General features: G+C 41.1%; 1 protein-coding gene across 1 annotated transcript; it reads left to right on the top strand.

Annotated features, from left to right (window-relative positions):
• Nucleotides 1-4,931: 4,931 nt before the first annotated feature.
• On the top strand, nt 4,932-10,995 carry LOC120057110. The gene is made up of 3 exons (XM_039005529.1): nt 4,932-5,237; nt 9,060-10,047; nt 10,163-10,995. The coding sequence occupies exons 2-3, from the start codon at nt 9,069-9,071 to the stop codon at nt 10,180-10,182; spliced, it is 999 nt and encodes a 332-aa protein (XP_038861457.1). The 5' UTR covers nt 4,932-5,237; nt 9,060-9,068; the 3' UTR covers nt 10,183-10,995.
• The last annotated feature ends 3,215 nt before the right edge of the window (nt 10,996-14,210 follow it).

Genomic DNA, 14,210 nt, shown 5'->3' with positions numbered 1-14,210 from the left:
CAGTACATCAGGAGACGTGGAGGAGGCCGTAGGAGGGCAACAACCCAGCAGCAGGACCGCTACCTCCGCCTTTGTGCAAGGAGGTGCACTGCCAGAGCCCTGCAAAATGACCTCCAGCAGGCCACAAATGGGCATGTGTCAGCATATGGTCTCACAAGGGGTCTGAGGATCTCATCTCGGTACCTAATGGCAGTCAGGCTACCTCTGGCGAGCACATGGAGGGCTGTGCGGCCCCACAAAGAAATGCCACCCCACACCATGACTGACCCATCGCCAAACCGGTCATGCTGGAGGATGTTGCAGGCAGCAGAACGTTCTCCACGGCGTCTCCAGACTCTGTCACGTCTGTCACATGTGCTCATGTGCTCAGTGTGAACCTGCTTTCATCTGTGAAGAGCACAGGGCGCCAGTGGCGAATTTGCCAATCTTGGTGTTCTCTGGCAAATGCCAAACGTCCTGCACGGTGTTGGGCTGTAAGCACAACCCCCACCTGTGGACGTCGGGCCCTCATACCACCCTCATGGAGTCTGTTTCTGACCGTTTGAGCAGACACATGCACATTTGTGGCCTGCTGGAGGTCATTTTGCAGGGCGCTGGCAGTGCACCTCCTTGCACAAAGGCGGAGGTAGCGGTCCTGCTGCTGGGTTGTTGCCCTCCTACGGCCTCCTCCACGTCTCCTGATGTACTGGCCTGTCTCCTGGTAGTGCCTCCATGCTCTGGACACTACGCTGACAGACACAGCAAACCTTTTTTGCCACAGCTCGCATTGGTGTGCCATCCTGGATGAACTGCACTACCTGAGCCACTTGTGTGGGTTGTAGACTCCGTCTCATGCTACCACTAGAGTGAGAGCACCGCCAGCATTCAAAAGTGACCAAAACATCAGCCAGGAAGCATAGGAACTGAGAAGTGGTCTGTGGTCACCACCTGCAGAATCATTCCTTTTTTGGGGGTGTCTTGCTAATTGCCTATAATTTCCACCTTTTGTCTATTCCATTTGCACAACAGCATGTGAAATGTATTGTCAATCAGTGTTGCTTCCTAAGTGGACAGTTTGATTTCACAGAAGTGTGATTGACTTGGAGTTACATTGTGTTGTTTAAGTGTTCCCTTTATTTTTTTGAGCAGTGTATTTGCTGCACAGAGCAAAGATGAGTTAAAATAAGAGTATTTTTTAAATTGAGCAAATGTGGGAAATAGGAGGGATAAATAAAGGTGTATTACAATCATGTACAAAATACCAAATATATTGATTTAGGAGTCACTGTAGAATGAAAACATCACAACACAAACATGGGACGAGATTGTCTCTTTGCTTGAAATAAACTATAAATGGCCATGATATTGTGTGTAATATACTCTATGTATCTCTACTGTCTCTTTTGCTTTGTAGAAATATTGGACAGAGTATGGAAAAGTGTTCATACTCCACTATATGACATGGGTATATTTAAGCAATAAGGCACGAGAGGGTGTGGTATATGACCAATAAACCACGGCTAAGGGCTGTTCTTCTGCACGACGCAATGCGGAGTGCCTGGATACAACCCTTAGCCATGGTATATTGGCCATATACCACAAACCTCAGAGGTGCCTTATTGCTATTATAAACTGGTTACCAATGTAATTAGAGGAGTAAAAATAAAAGTTGTGTCATACCCGTGATATACGGTCTGATATACCACGGCTGTCAGCCAATCAGCATTCAGGGTTCGAACCACCCAGTTTATAATAAAATGTAGCACATGCTCTATTTCAAATGTGGTACTGTAATCGCTCTCAATGATACATTCATCTTAGAAGTAATGTATTTCCTTAAAGGTATAAGGTAGGCTGTTGAAGAATCTGGTCCAAGGCGTTCTGTTTTTTAAATTTCCTTATTGTTATGCTTCAATAATTAACGCCTTCTGATTGTTTGAATGATATTTGAGAAATATCAACCCATTAGAAAATATTCATTGATATTTTTTCAAACATTTGCCAGTTGGAACATTAATTTAATCATTTTCAAATCAAATAAATGTATTGCAAAATCACTGTTCCCAAAATGAAGCTTCACGTAAACAGATTATTAGGAAAAACATTCACTCATACATTTATTTCTATAGAGATAAAACTATTTCTACGCCCCTCTTTAAAATCATGCTTCATTCATGTTATTACTGTATTTCTTTTCTTATTCAATAAAATTCACGTATGTATAGGCAATATATCACACTTTTCTTTCTTTTTTAACTGTAAATTTGTTTTAACATGAAGTGATATGCATTTTCTTACAACAAAGAAATAAACTGAGCAATGGGTTGAATAAATGTTCCAATGGGAAACATTTAGATGAAAAAAATGAGACCAAATTGTAAACTTGTCAGGTTACAAACTCATACCAGCAGCATACCACCCTGCATTTCACTGCTGGCTTACCTCTGATGCTAAACAGGGTCTGTTTTGGTTGGTCGTTGGATGGGTGATTAGATCCTGCTGGTAGTGGTGTTGGAGGGCCAGTAGGGGGCACTCTGGTCTAAGAGAAATCCCAATGCCCCAGGCCAGTGAAGGGGACATTGCCCTGTGTAGGGTGCTGTCTTTCAGATGGGATGTTAAATGGGTATCTTGACTCTGTGGTCATTAAAAAATCCCATGGCACTTATTGTAAGAGTAGGCCCCATTCCATCATGGCCACCTAATCATTCCCCTAATTGGCATAAATCAAACCTCACCTTTCCAGCTGATGTGTGGTGAGTGTTCTTGCACAAAATGGTTCCAGTGCATCACCCAGGTGGGTGCTACACATTGGTGGTGGATGATGTAAGTTTCTCCCTTACTATGTAGTGCTTTGAGTACCTCAGTTGGTAGAAAAGTGCTATATAAAGCCAATCAACTACAAACTCAATTCTTATAGGGTCTTGTCAACAGCATGTTGCCTTTCACTCAAGCTCTTTTCTGCTCTGTGAATTGGTTCAAATATTACATTTAAGTAACATAAAATGTTGGGGGAAAATAATGCCGGCACTCTTTTTGATTTCTACATATTCTACAGCTTTGAGTGATAGGGGACTGCTTACAAATCAAGAGCAGAGACCGGAGTAAACTTGCCTGGCTACCAATGATGTGCATAAACCACGGTATATACCTGGCTACCCATCTACATCGCTCTGGCCACATGTTATGCCCACTAACGTTTCTTCTCCATGATGAGTCAGGATTTGCCTCCCTCCTCGACAACTTCTGGAATGCGAACACATTCTGACCATTCTGATTGATCTCATAACCGATGGGTTTGTGATTAAACGATGGGTTGGGCCAGAGCCGGCCTACATGATGACGATATCAACTTTGATACTCTGACTGGTTAGATTTGTTAGAGACAATCCAATCGCTGATGAATTTGTTTTGTATGACGCCCCTCGTTTTGACGTAACACAAACAACTTCTATGATAGCAGATTCATACTAAATGTATGTGGCGTTCAATAGAGCAGTGGAATTAAATTCATGAGTCGTCAGGCAAAAAGTAAAACACCAGCTTGTGCTGTACATGGTTCCTATTAGGAATGAATTTATTCAAACAATGAGCTACATGTGTTTGGTCTAACATATATAGACTTAGTCTATTAAACCCAAAAAGCAATGTTTAGTTTGGTATTATGATGACTGAATTGTACATCTTGATGTGTGGTCTTATGTGTGCTTGTGTAAATAAATAATGGTTTTAGTGATGTTTTATGTGTAAATGTACTTCGGTTTTACATACAACACATAACAGGACCTCATTACCAACTGCACATATGAACATGGACAGAAATCCTTGACCTTGATCCCCTTGGTTGATGGTTTTAGGATTTAGAGAAAATCTTAATGTTTAATTGAATGTTCATAGTATTGTGAATGACTACACATAGTAAAGGTATAATACGTTGTCATGATCAGCGATGATCTCATTCTGTATTCTCTGCATTAAACATCCATCATTTTTGCTGCATTTCCAATTCCTGGCTGGTTTAAGAAAAGTCATATAAAGTAACAATATGAAAGCACAAACCATATACAACTCCAAGGAGTACATATAGTTTTATCAAAAGGCATAGAGGTTGAAATTATGGTCCTGGGTGGGAAGACCTATGTCATGACTGCACAGTGGGATAGAGCTACAGAACACTAGTTGATAAGAGCTAGAAACTATACCATCCAGTGAAATTGGAGTATGCTTATTTAGGATGCACACTAAGCATCTTTCGTAAGGCTACAATCCTGAGTTTGTATTTCAGCCAAACAGCAGCCCCACCACTTGATTTAGTAGAAAGCTGAGGGATGGGGCTGGAGAAATGTAACCACTCTCAAAATCAAAGACTGGCGCAATGGATGCAAGGACTGACAATCCATGAGATTATGAACGTAAAGCATATTTACATATTTTGAAGCTATACATTGACTCAGCTGAGAACAAAAAACACAAACAAAAGACAATATCACCTATTTTCCTTGGCTTATTATAGGGTAATTAGGCAGTTGTAGTCCACATCCATTAAGTGTATATTCTTAAAGAATAAATGGGTATATCATTATTAAAAACAACCCATAATTGTGTCTTCAAGGTAATACATGAGTAATTACATTGGTGTGAGTATAAGGCTAATTCTATGCTCATAAATAATTACTAATAAATAAAGCACCTAAAAGCAATTTTGGTTATCTGCCATCTGTAATATATAATCTGGGATGTAGGATTATATGATTGAATGCGTGATATTTCCCATCCTAATGGAGAGGACACTATCTGAACTGTAATTTGAGTGCGAAGGCTCCGCCTATTAAACTGTAACTAATTTGAACATTGGTCTGCATTGTTTTATTTAGATAAGGATTCTGTGGGCGTGGTTTGACTGTACTAAATCTGATTGGCTTGAGACTCTATCAGTCAAGGTAGCAGTAGCACTACAGGCTTTTAGAGATACATCATTTAATAACTGTTACTGGTGAGCTGTCATTGACATCGAATGATCAAGCAATCTGAAACTAACCAGTAGCAGGTGTCTTCAACCACGCTCAAAGAGTCAGCCATCCAGCCTTGGTCTTTTTTCTATTCGATTTGCGGCAAAACCGAAACGTCTGAGCAATTAGGCTACTGGTTGATTTGCATCTCGTAACAACACTATTTCATTGCACACAATGCAGGACAGAGCATCACCAAGAATCAGATTCATTACGCGTTTCACGGATTTCCAGGAAGACCTATAACGAAAGGTAAGACTTGGATAAAGAAACGCATGGCATAGCCACATATTTTATTGTACTGCTAATAATTATACATTTGTCAATTTACTATGTTTTGATGTGTATATGCGCCAGTCGCCCTCTAGAACTCGCTTTATAGCCCATTGGACATTGTCGGTATGAATTCAACAGTCGTGACCCCGCTTTTAAATGCATATTTATGAATTTACAAGTGAAACACTGTGATCCATATGGAAATAATGCAACCGTTTGCCTCCACAGTTATTGCGACGTGTCATTGTGTTTCTACTACAAATCTAGGATAAATGTTATCAAAATGTAAGGGTCCCTTTTCGTTTCAAATATGGATATTGCTGTAGTCCAGTTACTTTTGTGCTGTTGAGCGCACGAGGGCGGGCCAGCCCAAATATATGTGGGGAGGGAAAAACCAAGACAACAAATCCTCCAAATGTAGGCCACCGTGCATGACCCAATTCCTCTTGCGAGTGTATATGGAACACGGCGTTCCCCCCGCCCCTCGTCACGGCTCGGCACAGTTCCAGAGCAAATCTTTCTGTTTCACTGTGCCAGGATGGTAGGTTCAATTAAAAAACTACACTACAATAAGTAGGTTATCATGCATATATAAGATTATATTGGGATTCCTCCTATTGCTGTTATTTCACTGTCTCTAATGATGATGGCAACAAACACACAAAGTATTTTAAAGAAACAAAAGAAAAAATATATTGTGAATCAAAATGCTGAATATGTATGACATTTAGAAAGTCATGTGTGCATACATTTGACGTAGTAGTCAAGTTTAGCTTCTCCGTCTAACCTTCTATGTCTTCCCTTGAATCTAGCCATACTTATTGCAGTGAGCAGGGTGAGGTTTGTATTAAAGTATCGTGGCTCAAGCTTGGCATTTGTTGCAAGGCCAATAGATTGTGCTGCTGTGTGACAGATGTTTTGTTTTGGCCCCCTGGCAGTGTGATCAGTCTGCCTCTGACCTACTTTTCTCCTAACTTCATACCTGCAAAGCCATTTATCTCCCTGGGGTTGGAGGAGCAGCACACAGCATCTTCAACTGGACCCAGTTTTACCTTTATTATCAGCATCTGGTCAACCTATATTGGTCACACTGGTCAACTTACTGTACACTGATTGTACAAAACATTAAGGACACCTTCCTAATATTGATATTCACCCTCTGAATGGCACACATACACAATCCTTGTCTCAATTGTCTCAAGGCCTAGAAATCATTCTTTAACCTGTCTCCTCCCCTTCATCTACACTGATTGAAGTGGATTTAACAAGTGATATCAAATCAAATTAAGCTTTATTTATACAGCACATTTCAGACATGGAACACGGCGGCAGGTAGCCTAGTGGTTAGAGCGTTGTACTAGTAACTGAAAGGTTGCAAGATCGAATCCCCGAGCCAACAAGGTAAAAATCTGTTGTTCAGCACTTACTTTTCTTCAGAAGGGGTTTCACCATAGCAGTTTTTAGTGCAGTGGGGAAAGTGCCTGTGAACAGGGAGTGATTAACAATAGCTTGCATTTCTTCAGATATGCAATTGAAAACTGTTTTGAAGAAGGTGGTGGGGATAGGATCGAGAAGGCAGGTAGAAGGCTTAAGTTGTGATATCACTTTTCTGAGCATGTCTGTGTCAACCAGGGAAAATAAATCCATAGAGCCTTTGTGTGGTGGGCTAGGGCACATATCATCAAACTTCTCATTAGGTCTTGCTTGACTGATACCCAGCCTAATGTTGGTTATCTTATCTCTGAAATATGCCGCAAACTCATCACATTTAGATATGGAAGAAAGTTCACATAAGTTTGCGGGGGTAGGATTTATCAGGCCATCAATGGTCGAGAAGAGCACACTCAAATGATTCTGATTATTAGTGATCAAGTTAGAAAAATGAGCCCGTCTGGTATTTCTAATTGCTTTATTGCTCTCTCAGAATATCATAATAGACCTGCAACTTTGATTTCCTTCACTTCTGTTATTCTGTAATTTCCCTTTAATCTATTAGTTTCCTCACTCATCCAAGGGGCTCTCCGTTTGAATGTGGCCTTTTTCAACTTTACTGGAGCTGTAGCATCAATGGTTGCCCTTAATTGATCTACTAAATTATCAAAAGAGGAAGGCAGAATAGGTGATGGAGTATTGCTCATACATACACTCAATGAAATCTGTAGAGGTAAGATCTTCAGTGGTAACATGAATATTAAAATCACCCAACACAATGATTTTGTCATAGTTCTCAAGGACAATAGACAATAAATAGACAATAAATAAAAATCAGTAAAGAAAGTGGGGCAGTGCTTTGGTGACCTATATAGAGTTATGGCCAGCACTAGTGGCTGACATTTAAACAGTATAGCATGATGTTCAAAAGACCCAAAGTTGAAATGAAATGTCCTTACAGTTGAGAGCGTTAGTAAAAATAGAAGCTGTCCCCCCACCCTTTCCCCCTTTTCTGATGGGGGGGGGGGGGGGGGGGGGGGGGGTCAATAAAAGTGGCACTACAGTCTGAAGACAGCCATGTTTCAGTGAAATGCAGTCAACTTTGCGCTCAGTAATGAGGTCATTCACGAGAAAGGTTTTACTAGTGATTTCTCTAGTGATCTGCCTAGAGGTAACCAATGGAATAACTATTACATTTTTAATGTTACAACCACATTTTCTGACAGTCTCCAATCTATCAGAATGGTAGGAGATGACAGTTTGTATAAACTCACTAGAAGGTAGAGTTAAAGGAACATAAATTAGGTTACTCACAATAACCATAGTGCAATTTCTATAGGAGTTGATATGGTTTCCAAGTCCTCTGTTGCTTATTCTGACAGGAAGAACTGGAGCACTACCACTGAGCTAACAGCCAGAGAATCTCTTCCCTAAGATGCTTGATGGTGGTGCATTTAGGGGAGACAGATTTCTGTCCAGTTTCCAGTTCCACCGTATCTTCATCTTGTGATTGTGTGGAAATCTCATCTCATACCTTAAGTCTTTATGCCCAGCGGTGGATAAAAACACCTGTGGGCTAGCACTGCTCCATTTTCATGATGGCTAGCACTGCTCCATTTTCATGATGGCTAGCACTGCTCCATTTTCATGATGGCTAGCACTGCTCCATTTTCATGATGGCTAGCACTGCTCCATTTTCATGATGGCTAGCACTGCTCCATTTTCATGATGGCTAGCAGCTAACTGCTACTTAACAGGAATCCGGGACACCAACTTGTGGTCCCAACCGCGTCGCGAATCAGTAGCAATACAAAAACTTTAGCTATTATTGAAAACTATTTAATTTAATTTATTTCATAAAAACAACAAACCGAGTGTAGGCAGTACACTGTACTGTTGTGTGCTCTGATGACGTCTGTTCAATAAGGGATCATAGCGTTCACCTGGTCAGTCAATGTCATGGAAAGAGCAGGTGTCCTTAATGTTTTGTGCACTCAGTGTATATCTATACTATACAGCTGCTTATGGCTATTTCTGAGAAGAGGAAACCCCTAAGCTAATTATTGTGCTCAGGTCAGGACTGCATACTTAATAATATGTTGCTTAGCAGAGAGGAACTGGACAGGACATGCGATTCTAAGTGAGGATAATTCAAAAGACAAACAGCTGTGAATTTACATCTATTTGATTGACACATCTTAGGGAAAAAAGCAGGATGTACATTTAAGCAAAGTAGAACAACCTCCATTATTGCCACAATAACATTACTGGATATATTTGGAAATGGTTTCCGATATTTGAAGCCTGGTTTTACCAATTGGGGGTTAACCAAAATGTTATATTTAACTGTGTTTGGTGCGTTTTCAGAGGCCAGCCATGGAGGACAGGAGACTTCCCCCTACAGTTCCCTTAGTGGTCAAAACTGAGCCAGACACAGAGACCCGTAGGGTGAGAGAGGAGGAACAGCCTACTATTCCCATCAGGGTTAAAAAAGAGGACCTCTCTGAGGTGCCCCTCAAAATGCTCAGATTCAAGTACGTGGACTTCCCTTCGCTACACCAGTGCATCCAGCAGCTCACTGTGCCACCCCTGGACAGCTGGCTGGAGGGCTTTCCCCTGGCTCTGGGAAGACCCTCTGGAGGACACACCCCTGTCACTTCCAAGGAGAGAGTTCCCAAGTTTCGGTATGTAGATTATCCATCTCTGCACCACTGCATCCAGCAGCTGTCTGTGCCGCCTCTGGAGAGCTGGAGCTCGGGGTTGGCCAGATCAGGGTGTGGGGTGACAGGGGGACCTGGATCCACCAACTCTCAGCCCAGCTCTGTGAGGGGGAATCAGACAATACAGGGAGATGGTTCAGCATCGGCTTACAAGCAGGACAAGTATACTGCTTTCCCCTTTCCTGGTCCTAACTCCGGCTCCATCCAGTGTGTGACCTCCTCAAACGAGGCATCCCATAAGCCTCAGCGGCTTCAGCTGCTCTTGAGCAGTCCACCCAGAACCAGGCCCCCATTAAGCTCACAGGGGGAAGAGGCTCGCCATAAGGTGGTGTGTTCAGATCAGCTGTCTCAAAAGTTCTCTAATCCAAAATCTTGGGTTGCTGGAATGAAGCGTGTCAGAGGAGCGGGACCACTCCATCAGAGCAATAGGAAGTCAGCTGGTGATGATGAATGGCATGCAGACCTAAAAAAATCTCCACAAAGTCATCAAGAGGCCCAAGTAAAGCTAAGTGACTCTCCTGACCTAGGACAAGGGTTTTGGAGAACCATCCCAGAGTCTGTCTGCCCCTTTTGCCAAAAGATGTTTTCAGATCCAGAGGAATTACGGATCCACCAGAAGAGTCACAGAGAAAAAGGTAAGTCTGTAGTACCCTGAAACAGTTCTGGATATGTGACAAATCCTTCTTTAACTGATCAAATTGTGTATCAAACAATGATGAATCTTGTCTCATGTTTGTCATATAATTTCAGAACCCTCATTGATGTCTTGACCAAGGAAATGTACAGCTGACAACAATGAACATCTTAAAAACTGTGCATCTACTTCAGTACTTGCTACACAGGCATGGACTAGGTCAGGCTTCTCCACAAATTATTGGTCACCTGATAAGAGTTCCACTGAGGTTGTTTTGAGTGTTCAGTGTTTATCTTGATGACCTAAGTGACTGACTACAAACAAACCACTTTAGCTAAGGGCTTCATTCATAATTCAGTCTAGGAATTAAGCTCTCAATGTGAAAGACTGACCTGCAGTGGCTCTTGGTGGTCTTACAACTCCTTATTTACCTATGGGTTAATTTGCCAGGAGGGGGTACACATTAGATGAGATATAACAAGGAAATGAGCCATTTGATGTTGTTTAAATTAAAATGTCAGGAATTAGATTGTAATGCATTGCAGTGCATACATTTTTGTATTACTGTAGTTGAGAATTAGGCTTTCATTTATTTTCCTTAAAAGGGATGCCAATGTTTTCCTGTTTACAAGCTGTTTTTGGCAGAAAAATGAATAAGTGGGGGTATCAGCACCTTGTTGACTGGAGATGGCTGCCTGTTCCAATATTTCAACATAATTATCTAGATTTGGGTGCCTATAAAACCTTTAACTTCTGGCTTATGCTGTGAAACAACACATGCTTCCTTATAATTTCTTATCTAATGTTTTTATGCTTTGTATTTTAATGTTTCTTTTTTACAATGACAATTTATATATATTATTGATTGTATTGTCTAGAAATAACTTTCAACTTTTCTTAAACTTTGTTTTCAATTCTGTGTGCATTAAATATTTTCTAGTAAAGATTACTCTACTTTACATCTCCAACAAATGTTTTACACTTACAAGTGTCACATTGTTTTCAGTACATACTATACAGCGTCATCTAGAAATTTCCTTGAAAATAGCCATGATTATTTAGAGCTCATCTAAATTTAGAGCTCCATCGATTTAGAGCTCCATTATTTAGAGCTCCATCGATAACATAATGACAAAATTATTATATATATTTTTTCATTTACCCCGTTTTCTCCCCAATTTCATGGTATCCAATTGGTAGTTACAGTCTTGTCTCATCGCTGCAACTCCCGTACGGACTCGGGAGAGGCGAAGGTTGAGAACCAAGCGTCCTCCGAAACACAACCCAACCAAGCCGCACTGCTTCTTGACACAATATCCACTTAACCCTGAAGCCAGCCGCACCAATGTGTCAGAGGAAACAGCGTCCACTGCGCCCGGCCCGCCACAGGAGTCGCTAGTGCGCCGTCCCTGCCGGCCAAACCCTCCCCTAACCCAGACGACGCTGGGCCAATTGTGCGCCGCCCCATGGGTCCCCCGGTTGCGGCCGGCTGCGACAGAGCCTGGACTCAAACCCAGAATCTCTAGTGGCACAGCTAGCACTGTGATGCAGTGCCTTAGACCACTGTGCCACTCGGGAGGCCCATAACAAAATTATTTATAATGATGTATGGCTATGATTAAGAACTAGGCCTATACCATTAAAAGTTGTAAACCAATCCAGACCATAACTAAATGCTTTTTATGTAAACAATGTGGCATCACTGTCATCCCACATTAAAAAATACTTACGTTTACTATAGTACTTACTATAGCATTCTGTAGTAAACTGTAGAATACTATACTACAAACTGTAGTATCCCTCGAGCATGTGTAGTACATATAGAATGTTGTAGCATACTGTAGAATACTATAGTAAATGTTGTAGTATACCGTAGAATACTATAGTAAATACTACAGTAATGTTTCCAAAATCACTAGTCTGCAAAAACAAAACTTTTTAAACTAAAGTAAATACTAGTAAAATGCTAAAAAAATCCAAGGGGTATGAATACTTTTGTAAGGCACTGTACAGGTTATAGAAATGTGCTCTTTTAGTATTTATTCAGTAGGCTTCCTCAAGGAGATCGCTTCCACTGCTATGTCAAAGATAAAACAAAAAATGCTATAGTAATACTACAGTAATGTCTGCAAAAACACTACAGTAAATACTTCAGTATACTGCAGTATGTAAAACACTACAGTAAATACTACACTATACAAACTGCAAAAATACTACATTACTATAGTATGCACTACAGTTATTTTAATACAGGATTTATACTATAGTTAACTGTAAATACTACAGTAAGGTCTGCAAAACCACCAGTGAATACTATAGTATTTATACCATAATATACTACAGTATTTTTTCCATATGGGATGGAACTTTCCATTCAAATAATGCAGTGGTATAAAGTACTTAAGTAAAAATACTTTGAAGTACTACTAGTCATTTTTGGGGGGGGGTGGGGTATCTGTACTTTACTATTTATCATTTTTCACAAGTTTTACTCCACTACATTCCTAAAGAAAATAATGTAATTTTTACTCCATACACTTTCCCTGACACCCAAGTGCTCATTACATTTTGAATGCTTAGCAGGACAAGAAAACAGTCCAATTCATACATTTATCAAGAGAACATCCATGGTCATCCCTACTGCCTCTGATCTTGGGGACTCACTAAACACAAATGCTTAGTTTGTAAATGATGTCTGAGTGTTGGAGTGTGCCCCTGGCTATCCGTAAATTTAAAAACCAAGAATGGTGCCCAGGGACGTCATGCACCCAAAATCTGAAGCCACAAACTACAGGAGGATGGCTGGTGGGGTGGTCCGGAAGGGAGCTAGACCCCCGTACTTAAATTGGAGAATTTTGAAAAAAGCTTTTTCCTGCAATCTAGAGCCATAATCATTATGCTTAATTCTATGTACAAAAATTACTTAATTTTTCCTGCGTATCTGAGCTGCTCTTTTGAAGAAAAGATTGAAAGGAATGTGAGTCTTATTCAGTACATTTAGTTTTTGCTTGCTTTTCTAAATTCTACAGTGCATTTGGAAATTATTAAGACTCCTCGACTTTTTCCAAAAATGTTTTACATTACAGCCTTATTATAAAATGTATTAAAACGTTTTTTTAACCTCATCAATCTACACACTATACCCTATAATGACATAGCAAGAGTTTGACGTTTTTGGAAGTTTAAAAAATATAAAAAACTGAAATATCACATTTACATAAGTATTCAGACCCTTTACTCAGTACTTTGTTGAAGCACATTTGGCAGCGATTACAGCCTTGAGTCGTCTTGGATATGATGCTACAACCTTGGCACACCTGTATTTGGAGAGTTTCTCCCATTCTTCTCTGCAGATCCTCTCAAGCTCTGTCAGGTTGGATGGGGAGTGTCACTGCACAGCTATTTTCAGGTCTCCAGAGATGTTCGATAGGGTTCAAGTCCGGGCTCTGGCTGGGCCCCTCAAGGACATTCAGGGACTTGTACCGAAGCCAATCGTGCATTGTGTTGGTTGTGTTCTTAGGGTCATTGTCCTGTTGGAAGGTGAACCTTCACCCCAGTCTGAGGTCCTGAGCGCTCTGGAGCAGGTTTTCATCAAGGATCTCTCTGTATTTTGCTCCGTTCATCTTTCCCTCGATCCTGATGCTGCCACCACCATGCTTCACAGTTTGGTTGGTGCCAGGTTTCCTCCAGACGTGATGCTTGGCATTCAAGCCAAATAGTTCAATCTTGGCTTCATCAGACCAGAGAATATTGTTTCTCATGGTCTGAGAGTCTTTAGTTGCCTTTTGGCAAACACCATAAGGGCTGTTATGTGCCTTTTACTGAGGAGTGGCCTCCATCTGGCCACTCTACCATGAAGGCCTGATTGGTGGAGTGCTGCAGAGATGGTTGTCCTTCTGGAAGGTTCTCCCATCTCCACAGAGGAACTATGGAGGTCTGTCAGAGTGACCATCAGGTTCTTGGTAACCTCCCTGACCAAGGCCCTTCTCCCCCGATTGCTCAGTTTGGCCGGGCGGCCAGCTCTAGGAAGAGTCTTGGTGGTTCAAAATTTCTTCCATTTAAAATGGAAGAAATTGTAAATAAATGTAAATAAAAAATGTACAGGACAAATCTGAGGGGGCCTGTGTCCCGTCTGGTTTGCTTAATATAAGGAATTTGAAATGA

Source organism: Salvelinus namaycush, chromosome 12 (genome assembly GCF_016432855.1).
Source record: "Salvelinus namaycush isolate Seneca chromosome 12, SaNama_1.0, whole genome shotgun sequence".
In the NCBI taxonomy this organism is placed as follows: Eukaryota; Metazoa; Chordata; class Actinopteri; order Salmoniformes; family Salmonidae; genus Salvelinus; species Salvelinus namaycush.
Note: the sequence above shows the minus strand (reverse complement) of the source record. Positions and strands in the feature narration are given on the sequence as shown.

Bases quoted from the DNA above. Each gene is read 5' to 3' on its own strand.
- LOC120057110 (XM_039005529.1), top strand. From the start codon at position 9,069: ATGGAGGACAGGAGACTTCCCCCTACAGTTCCCTTAGTGGTCAAAACT. The intron at 10,048-10,162 runs GTAAGTCTGTAG...ATATAATTTCAG, and splicing joins GAAGAGTCACAGAGAAAAAG to AACCCTCATTGATGTCTTGA.